Source organism: Adiantum capillus-veneris, chromosome 15 (genome assembly GCF_014529385.1).
Source record: "Adiantum capillus-veneris isolate H3 chromosome 15, ASM1452938v2, whole genome shotgun sequence".
Classification (NCBI taxonomy): Eukaryota; Viridiplantae; Streptophyta; class Polypodiopsida; order Polypodiales; family Pteridaceae; genus Adiantum; species Adiantum capillus-veneris.
The window spans coordinates 32,353,270-32,363,770 of NC_140945.1; the positions used below are offsets into that span (position 1 = coordinate 32,353,270).

Genomic DNA, 10,501 nt, shown 5'->3' on the forward strand with positions numbered 1-10,501 from the left:
AGAGATAAGCTTTTCTTTAAGCTTTTTTAAAGTATTTTTCTCCTTGGCAGACCATGTATATCTAACGTTTTTCTTTGTTAGGTCATGTAATGGTCCTGCTATTAGTGAGAACTTTTCTATAAAGCGTCTATAGTATTGACACATACCTATAAAGCTTCTTAGTTCATGAAGATTCCTTGGTTTAGGCCATCCTTTTATTACCTCTAACTTTGATGGATCCATTTGGATGCCATCTTGAGAGATAATGTGACCTAAATATTGAATCTCTTGTAAGAAAAACTCACTTTTCTTTCGATTAACATAAAGTATATTCTCTCTTAAGACTTGAAATATTACCTGGAGGTGTTGCTTGTGTTCATCTAGTGAATTAGAGTAGATGATAATATCATCAAAGAACACTCCAGTAAAGGTTCGGTGAGGCCTGAATAGCTTCTCTATCAAGTGGTTGAATGTGGTTGGTACATTGGTCAAGCCAAAAGGCCACGATGCAATGATCTATAAACTTACCACGCACATAACTTTCAACGGATACGCGATAGCTTATCCGTTTGAGTCAATTCCAAGGAGGAGAAGATAGCGGGTTCAAGCCCCGGAACCTTGCATTCCGTAGGTAATTCGAGGAGGAGAGGGTAGCGGGTTCAAGCCCCGGAACCAAAAAAAGTGGGAATCTTTTGCATTCCCTAGGTAATCCAAGGAGGAGAGGGTAGCGGGTTCAAGCCCCGGAACAGAAAAAGTGGGAATCTTTTGCATTCCCTAGGTAATCCAAGGAGGAGAGGGTAGCGGGTTCAAGCCCCGGAACCGAAAAAGTGGGAATCTTTTGCATTCCCTAGGTAATTCAACGGTCACAGTCAACCGGTGATTGTGAGCCATTGATCCCACCTCCCAAAAGGAGGTGTCAATTGGTGACGAGGGAATGGAATGCGTGGGTGCTTAGTGCAGCATCGTGAAAATGCTAGCGCTCTTGCCTGCTTCAACCAGCATTGTGCTGCAATCCAACTGCATTTTTGTTACACATGGAGACTATAGAGCTCGCACTTATCTATTGAACAGCAACATGTGAGAACGAATTAGGGCGTTTACAAAATTTCCATTGTTTTACAGAAGAGGTCACTTCACTGGCTATGAACGTGTTCGAACCCTCGACGTTCAGCGTGCTCGTTACCAATCAGCGCCCAAGGAAGATAACGCTTTACTCTCATCATCCTGATTATCCGCTCTCAACAGCAGAGAGCAGCGAGACTCCAGAATGAACGAGTGAGAAAGAGGGGGAGCAGGGGCAATGCCGCTGTCGCACATCGGCCATGCCCTTAGCAGGTTAGCTCTTGAGCGAGCTCACGTGCCTGTCTCTATAAGCAATGGCAATGTCAAGACAGGTGCGGAACTTTTGGAGCGCATCCAGTGCCTCTCTGTTGGATTGCGCGTGAATCTGGGCTTGCAATGTGGTGATAGGGTTGCCATAGCTGCTCTCAACAGGTGCATTTCACAGAGAGAGAGAGAGAGAGAGAGAGAGAGAGAGAGAGAGAGAGAGAGAGAGAGAGAGAGAGAGATTATCTTATGTTCCTACCTTATGCTTGAATGCAGCGATCTGTACCTTGAATGGCTCATTGCTGTGCCGTGTGCTGGCGGCATCATTGCCCCTCTCAATTACAGATGGGTTGGTACCTCTTTGCTCTGTTTACCTTAATGTTTAGCAAATGCTTCCATTCTGGCGTGTTGGGCAGCTCTTTTTTTCTCTTTGAAATGATGATAAGCATCTGTTGAGGCTCATTCACGTATCTGTTTTCTAATGTTGCAGAGTGGCCAGGAAGCTTGTGAAGCAGTTCTTCAAATAGAGCCAACTTTTCTTGTCATCGATCATCACTGTGCAGAACTTGGTGCTCAAATCCAACATCGATTTCCCTCTGTTCAGATCATCAGTCTTGGATGTTCAATCAACGGAGGTATATGGAAACAGTTTTTTCCTTCGAAGGAAGCAACTTGATGAGCTAGGCTATGGATTCTAGTTTTCACAAAATTACAGTATTTTTCGGGTTTATGCAGCATTGCAGGCAGACTCGGTTCCTCATGATTCGCAAGATTTTCGACTTCTTTGGGCACCTGATAATCTTGCACTCATTTGCTTCACTTCAGGTTGTTGTCAGATATCTCATTATGTGAAGTTACAGAACTCAGGTTGTAATTACTGAAACATCGGATAACGAACCACAAAACCTAGCTAGCCTTACACTTGTGAGCATTCAGTGCTACCTTTCACTGACACTTGATATGTGCGGCTTTTGCTAGAAATCAATATCACAATAGGTAAAGGCCTAGTTTATGAGTGAATGGACCAATACATGGCTAAAAATGATTTGCTTTTTTTTTCTTTTGGTTGCAAAGAAGAGGTTCACTTGCAGATCTCTTTGATACTATCTAGGCAGCAAGGCAGCCCTGGTGCGGTGTCCTGCAAGACTTTTCTCACTGTCAAATGGCTATCGACCTGGTTGATTTAAGGGTTTAAGGCTGCCTGCAGTGCCCTGCCCTTGCCTCTATAAATGTGCTAAGCACAGGGTGATTTTTAGAAGCTTATTTATCAACTTCCATGACCCTTGTCATGGCTAAGGTTTTTATTCCACAGTTCAGACAGCTTCTGTCATGTATCATTGCAAGGGGCAGGGCTAGCTCCAATAGTCCTAAATGCTCACAATATGCTTTCCTATTTTATTCTGAAATTCTCTGTTTGTCGGAATAACTTGAGCTGTTTTCTAGGGTTGCAGGAACAACTGGAAAGCCTAAAGGTGCAGCGATAAGTCACAATGCAATTGTAGTTCAATCATTGGCAAAGATTGCAATGGTCAATTACTCTCCGTCGGACGTAAATTCTCAAACCAAATTCCTAAATTTCTGTAGACCTTTGTACATCAAGTTTAAGCATTCACTCATGTTCTCTCTATAGATAGACAACTATTTCTATTGGAGGTCAAAGGCGTGGATGGATAAGATATTCTCATGCTGTGCATGCAATTCACTAGCTGACATGCAGCCTTAGTTTTTGTATTCAATGAGTGACTTTAAGCTTTCTACTCATTCATGTCATGTGCTTGATACTCAGATATATCTTCACACCTCACCTCTATGCCATATCGGAGGAATTTCTTCAGCTCACGCCATACTTCTAGTGGGAGGCTGTCATGTATTCCTTCCTAAGTTTCATTCCCTGGATGCTCTGAGTGCCATCAAGAAATATCAAGTCACGGCCATGATTGCAGTTCCAACAATGCTAAAGGATCTTACATCCCAGCTGCTCCCCAGGTACTTTTTGATGGCTGTGAATTTTGGTGCTTTGAAGCACTCACATAGTCTTTTGAAGTCTGGATGAAGAGCTGAAGACAAATGAGTTTCTTTGGCATTTGTACAGCTAAATCTTCCTTACTTTAGAGAGTTATGACAGAAACTCAGTCTGCAGATTTTTGTATTGATGTATGCTAGTGTGTGTGTGTGTGTGGGTGGGTGGGTGATGTTTGTATTGATGTATGTGCGCAGATCTTTGTATTAATGTATGCTCATGTATGTGTGATTGAGAATCAATCTTTTTTTCTCTGAACTTTTTCTCAGAGGCTTCGAAGATACTAGAATGGAATCCGTGCAGACGATTCTGAATGGAGCAGGAAGTCTTTCCCTTGCTCTTTTACAACGAACAGCAAGATCCTTTCCGGCGGCGAGAATCTTATCTGCGTATGGTGAGTCAAGTTGATCTTTACAGAGCCTACATGTGCAAACAGATAGTGATATTTGGTTTTTCTTGTGATGTGTTTCAGGGATGACTGAGGCTTGCTCTTCAATGTCATTTATTACCCTGCGTGATCCAGCTTCGTGCAAAGATGAACAAACTTTGGCTTTTAACTATGCAAATAGGGAACTTCATCTTGGAGGATTTTGTGTTGGCAGGCCGGCGCCGCACGTGGAGGTTATCGTGTCTACCAACGCTGATGCAAACAGAGTCAGGGGCTGCTTGCATGAAGAAGGTGATGTGTTTGTAAGAGGCCCAAACATGATGGAAAAGTATTGGGGTGAGATGGGACATGCGTTTGATGGTTGTGGGTGGTTCCGAACTGGGGATGTCGGATGGATGGATCGCATGGGACAAGTTTGGTTATTGGGTCGCAGGAAAGATGTCATCAAAAGTGGGGGTGAGAGCGTTCATTGCTATGAGGTACATTTTTGAACAATCAGAGTTATTACTGTTGCACTACACACACAAAATATATGAGAGAGAGAGAGAGAGAGAGAGAGAGAGAGAGAGAGAGAGAGAGATGGTTATGTTCAGGTTGAGGAGATTTTGTCAAGGCATCCTGCCATTGCTGCTGTTGTTGTAGCTGGGGTTCCTGATGTTAGGCTTGGTGAGGTGGTTGGAGCTATGGTTTTGCTGAGAGATGGCTGGAAATGGAAAGAGGATGTTGTGCATGTGGATCGCTCAGATGAACAAATAACACACTCCAGTGGTCCTGATACATGCTTTACTCAAATTGTGAATGAGAAAGTGGCATCTCCAAACTCTATGCAGCTGTTTTGTGGACAACAAGGTCTCTCAAGGTAGTTGTCATGATGTTGATGCGGCTGATTTATGCTTGTTTTGACGAAATTGAGTGTTTGGAAAGCCTCTTAGTTGGTAGAAAACTCGCCGGTAAGACATGATATACACACGCACTGACACAGATGTACCTTCCCTTCCCTTCTTAACATGCTCACTCACAATGCCTGCAAGCACAAGCATCATTTTATGCTATTTTACCAGTGTCTACATTAGCAGTCTTAAAGATAAAAAATACTGCATACTTGTCATGTCTGCATAGAAATTTAGGCCTTCGTCTTTGAGCGGTTGCACTTCCATGAGTAGAATCAAAGTACCTAGCCCAAAGTTGTTCTCGCTTTTGATGTAGATATGGCCATCTGTATGTGTGCCCTTTGTGAGTGTGGGGGGCAGTCTTACCTTGAGGTCTTTTGAGAGAGTTCTCACGGTTTCTGCAGGTATAAGATACCGAAGATTTGGTGTGAGAAATCTGGGGCTTTTGCTGTTACTAGTACTGGTAAGGTGAGAAAGGATGTGGTGAGGAAAGAGCTGGCTGTCCACATTGAGGGCTTTTCCGTCGGCGGCGGACATCAGCCTATGATGGAGCCTATATTGAGCAAACTTTAGAACCTTGGTACTGTTTGTAACACTAAATTCTTATCCTCTGTTTGAGTGGATTGAGAGGTAAATGCTAGCAAGAGATCAAGGCTTGCAACATTGGGGGAAGGACTCTCTCTTCTTTAGGTAACTCCTAAATGAGCTGTTGCAACAAATATTGGAGAACTTAAATGATCAACGTCTAAAATTTGAAGAGGTGGCACATTGCGAAGTGTTTAGTACCAGTTGAACAATTTGTCTTGTGGAAACCAACATTAATGCGATGATTTGTTGGCACTGCTTTCGCTTTCAATTTTAGTGCCGTTGAAATCCATTATAACCAGTTGGGTGTTAATGCAAAAGTAGCGAGAACCACAAACATAATTGCCAATCCATGGGATGTAGCTGACACAATAAGTGCATTGAGGCTACAAGGGGCTGATGGTATCAACTACAACTCGAAAGGAATGTAATACAACCATAACGCGTATTTGTTTTGGGTACATAATGTTGCAGGCTCAAATTTTGTCATCCCTATATCCTACACGTGGACCATGTGGTAGGGGTGATCATTGGTGCCCCACTTTCTTGATCTCCATCGTCGCATGGATTACCTGATCTATAGATAAGGCACAAGCGCATTATCAGTGGCTGATCCTTTGAAGTGATGTCCTTAGGGTATCATTATCTAGCTTGAAGGTGACTTGCATTCAACTGCTTCTATCACAGCTCAAGTATAAAACACATGTTAGTTGGAGATAGCTCAAAAGTAAAGCTACACCTGCCAACATCATTCCAGAAGCATTTATATTTCTTATGTGTTAATTAGTTATCATTTCGTCAAAAAGAAATTTCCATGTGGCATATGTGACATTTCTTCTCGGCAAGAAAAAAGGCAGTCAAGTGCCAGTAGTGAGACTTTCTACTTTTTTTAAAAAATAAATCACAAAAGGATACATAAGCAATGATTAAATAATATTTCAGAAAAACTTATCCTTTTTATGAGGGGTATATGTCTTCTTTGGTGCATGTCCCATAACTTACTAGCTCCTCTACCCTATCCATCCCATTTTTAAAGGTTTGGTCCAAAGCAAAGGTAGATAAAGCTTGAAACTTGTGGTAAAAACGATTAGTTGATAAAATAGATAAATAAGGGCACAAAATTTCTACAATTTTGTGTGATAGGCTTTTCCCATGGGCAAGATTTTTATTGTGCACTTAGTGGTATAAATAGTGTGGTTCAAAGTATGTGTACCAAGAATTGTTGTTTGTCAGATGAAGTACTAAAGTTGATTTGACTAAATATATCCAACCTTAGGATTAAAAAACAAGAAATCCTATATTGTATGCTCACACACATGCACACACCACACAATTAAATAAAAAATGGGCAGATATATATGAAAATATGTTGGTTTATGAAGTGTAAACATTCTTTTACACATCAACATCCTACACACCATGGTTTGTGTATAGAAAGGACACCACCATGGACAATATTGCTAATACATAAATTGGCAAAATTCAATAAAATGGCTATTGTTGCAATAAAATGAGACGGTTGCCATGACCATGAAGCACATGAAGTTCTAGTGTCTATAAATGTTTGCAAAAAAAAAAAAGAGGTTTTGTGTATTTTTACTTGACTAAACTTACAACATTTGGACTAGATTTTGAGCTTGCCTTGAAGAAAAGTGGTAGAATTCTGCAAGTTTTTGTGCAAATGCTGGCACATCCCTAAAATTTTGACCTAAGAATTTGGAGATATTAAGTGTATCCTTGTTTTCTCCTCTTAGAAGAAATAATGTTGGCGAGCCCTAATGTGGACTTGGCCATTAGAATGGTAAATTTGACCATTGGTTTCTTATAGTAGATGAGTGCTAGAAATATTTATGTTGATTATTGTGGTAAGGTTGTCCATGTAGGGCTTTGTTGTATGTGCTCACTCCTCATCCTTGCTATGGAGAGCTTGGAAAAGGGTTTGTAGAGAGAGAAAATCACTTTTTAGCTATAGAATAGGTTTGGAAAGATTTTGGAGGGTGGAAAAAGATGTTTTGATTTTTTTTGAAAAATTTTAATTTTTTGGAACTTTTTAGTGCACATTTTTTACTTTTGGAGGTCAAAAATACTTTTTTGACCATGAAATAGGTTAGGGGACCTTTTAAGGAGGAAAAACTTGAAATTTGAAATTTTTTGAAAATTTGATTTTTTTTGAAAATTTTTAAATTCGGGCCAAAAAGTGAGAAAAAAGAGGTCAAAGTGGTCCCCCCTTCCTTTCTCGTAGCCACCTCCCTTACCTTCTCACTAGGTAAGAGGCCGTTAAGAGGTGTAAGGGTACCTTGTCCCCCTACTTTTTTAAGGGTATAGAGTGTGTCCACCACCCTCTTCCTATTGGATGAGCTCTAATTAACCTTAATCCCAAAGAGCCCCTAGAGGGTTCATATTTTTCCTAATGATATCCAACTCATGATTGCTAAATCACTTACTGATTGTTGATGGTCAATTCTTGGAGCCTTCATACTTGCACTTTAAAGGAAAGAAGTCCACAAGTTGCCAAGGGGTAGTGGACAAGTTCAGCTTCCAAAGTTGACTTCAATTACTATTGGTTGCTAGTTGAGCAATTTTCCTGCATGGTCTAACCAAAGAGTTTGATTTAACCAAGGGGTTTGTATTGCAAAGGCAACGCCTAGGGTTACCAAGGCACTACTACTTGAACTTCACTAAATTTCAATCAGTGTTCTTAGGCCTTTGCAAGCGGGAAATTTGGGCAAGTATATTTGCCTACGGGTAACTGAACACTATGTTCAACCTCCAGGTATGCATTTGATTTGGTTTTATTTCTTTCTCAAATATATTTTTGTTTATTTTTTCAAGTAGGATGCATAAACTTCTATGTTTTCATCCATTTTGCTCTTTAAAAGACATGACAAGGTGATGTAGGAGCAAAGTCTTTTAGGTCGTAGTGTCCAACATACATTCCTGCATTATGCAGTTATGGACCTCCATGTAGGGTTTAGTTTGACACATGTTGTCACATGGGACACAACATGGTTTAGGAACTCAATGAGTTCGATTTAGCCAGTGGGAAGCAAGGTTAAAGAGGATCCCTCTCACTCATGTCGCAGAGTATTTACAGTTACCTCCACACACAAGTACATCTCGTAGTTGAAGGACGTTCTTCTTATGGACACCCTTATCTGAGACATATTCCATATGTGGAGAACATGAGTCTCTAGGACTGACATTGGCCCCTGCTATTTCAATTATGTGTCGCGACAAAGTCCCTAGGTGTTGGTCAAAACCGTTTTATATACCATTTTTAGCACGTCGTATGAGAAACAATTTCAGTGGCCAGGAATTGTCGGATACTTAGAGTGACTTGTTAACGTTACAAGTGCTGCTAAACTACATTAACAAATGGTTGTTTACACATATAGCAAGGCTATGTGTTGTTAATGAAATGTTTCATTGTTTGTACGTAGAAGTAATTTATGTTCCACATTCCATTATGGTTCAAACGTTTCGGCAAGGCTTGCAAATGATTGCAATACACAATATTTAGTTTCGTTCAAGAACTATTTACACTCCTCTTTCATGTGTGCTACGAGCATCACATTCGCCATAAGTATGGGCAAATATGATCATGAATATGCAAGCTCGAATCTATTTTTTCTAAATGCATGTACACTAGGTGTTATAGGTCCTAGTGTTTAGCAAAAGCTAATCTGGAGCGGCATGCACATTCATGACATTAGTGCTTATGAAGCATCTTGCACTCTATGTGAAGTATCTCTATGCGATTACTTTTGGATCTATCAATCACCAATAGAAGTTATGGCTCGGTTTGGGTGCTTGTGGACCTTTCAAGTTAATCAAGATATATATTCATCACATTGTTGATTCCTCATCAATGTTGTACAACACTGCAATCCTTGTTTACCAGTCATTTTGAAAGATTGTCTGTAAACGGTGGGAAAAACATACCTCAATACTCTCAGTATCCAAAGAGGATAGACATATTACAAAGTGTAATCTTGTGCTAAAGGATATGCAAAGCGCGTACGTTAGCACCAAGAAATCCCATAAGGCAAAGCATGTTTGTGCTAAGTATGGAGCCTTATTTACCCCTTGTAATTTTATGTGTTAAAAACGCACATTTGTAAGGCCCCCATTATGAGGAGAAGCCATCGTGCATGAAGAAAAATAACTCGCCGGAAAATAAAATCACTCACCGAAAACCAAAATAAAATCACTCGCTAGAATATTCTCTTTTGCCAGAATATTATGGCCGGACGGCGGCCGGAAAGTGGTCGGGTAACAGCCAGTCGGTTGGCCGGTGGCTGGTGGTCGGAAGTCAATGGCCGATGGTCGGTGGCCGAATTCAAAAGCGTACTTGTCTTCTCAAGGGCGGCCACACATGGGCGGATTGGAAGGTCCGATTTGGACTTATCTACACAAGGGCAACTACACATGGCTGCCTCTCATGAGAGAGGGCAACCCTTTTGGCCTATAAAAGGAGGCCATTTCTACACACATTTTATAGTGTGAAGTTGATGCAACAAGGTGGGTGTGAGGTGGTGAGAGTGAAGCAAGGTGAGAGCTCCAAAAGGGTATAATCCCTTTGTAACCTACTTCTTGTTTTGAAGTACTAAAGCCATTGAGTGGCTGCTTTCCCGTGGACGTAGCCCACATTGGGTGAACCACGTATATCGTGTGTACTCTCTCTCTCTCTCTCTCTCTCTCTCTCTACTCTATAATCTCTTGTGTGTGTAAATTATCTCTCTCCATTAAGTAATCTACTCAATTATCTACTTAGATTCTTAATTTATCCTAACAGTTTGCGAGTAGGTTTAGTCTCTTCATGTTTTACTCAGGTTCTCAACCTTGAACACTAGTTATGGTGGGGTTGTTTACTGACGTAGATTGATAACAAGTCAAGAACTTATACTTTACTGATCATTTATGTCAGCCAATTACTTTCATGAAAAGAGAAAAGAGGTACTCTTTCGGGTACATCTTAGTTGTGACAACTCGTTTAGCATACTCAAGTGAGTTCTAAATGGAGGCTACATGCTATGTTGTATATGATCCGGTTAGCAAATGGATAACAATGTGAAAAATCAAGATACTAATCTTGGTTTCATTGAATCTCCTACTGGACCGTGTTTCAGTCAATTGAACAGATGGATCCATGAAGGATGCAACCGTAGAAAACATTAGTGTTCTTATGAAGATACGACCACTTTTGTTTTCAAGGACGAAAACACTTCTCCAAGGGGGGAATAATGTCAGGCCTAGGGTAAGATCGAGCGGCAAGTCAAGGGCCAAGACAAACATGCGATCAAGGGAGCCCTA

At 40.9% G+C, this 10,501-nt stretch overlaps 1 protein-coding gene across 1 annotated transcript; it reads left to right on the forward strand.

The window, feature by feature from the left end:
- Positions 1 to 1,176: 1,176 nt before the first annotated feature.
- AAE14 (acyl-activating enzyme 14) lies at positions 1,177 to 5,445 on the forward strand. Its single transcript, XM_086530213.1, has 10 exons — positions 1,177 to 1,473; positions 1,582 to 1,654; positions 1,796 to 1,940; positions 2,041 to 2,130; positions 2,757 to 2,854; positions 3,092 to 3,291; positions 3,595 to 3,719; positions 3,798 to 4,192; positions 4,307 to 4,572; positions 5,008 to 5,445. Exons 1-10 carry the CDS (start codon positions 1,280 to 1,282, stop codon positions 5,174 to 5,176), a joined length of 1,755 nt encoding a protein of 584 aa, XP_086386339.1. The 5' UTR covers positions 1,177 to 1,279; the 3' UTR covers positions 5,177 to 5,445.
- The last annotated feature ends 5,056 nt before the right edge of the window (positions 5,446 to 10,501 follow it).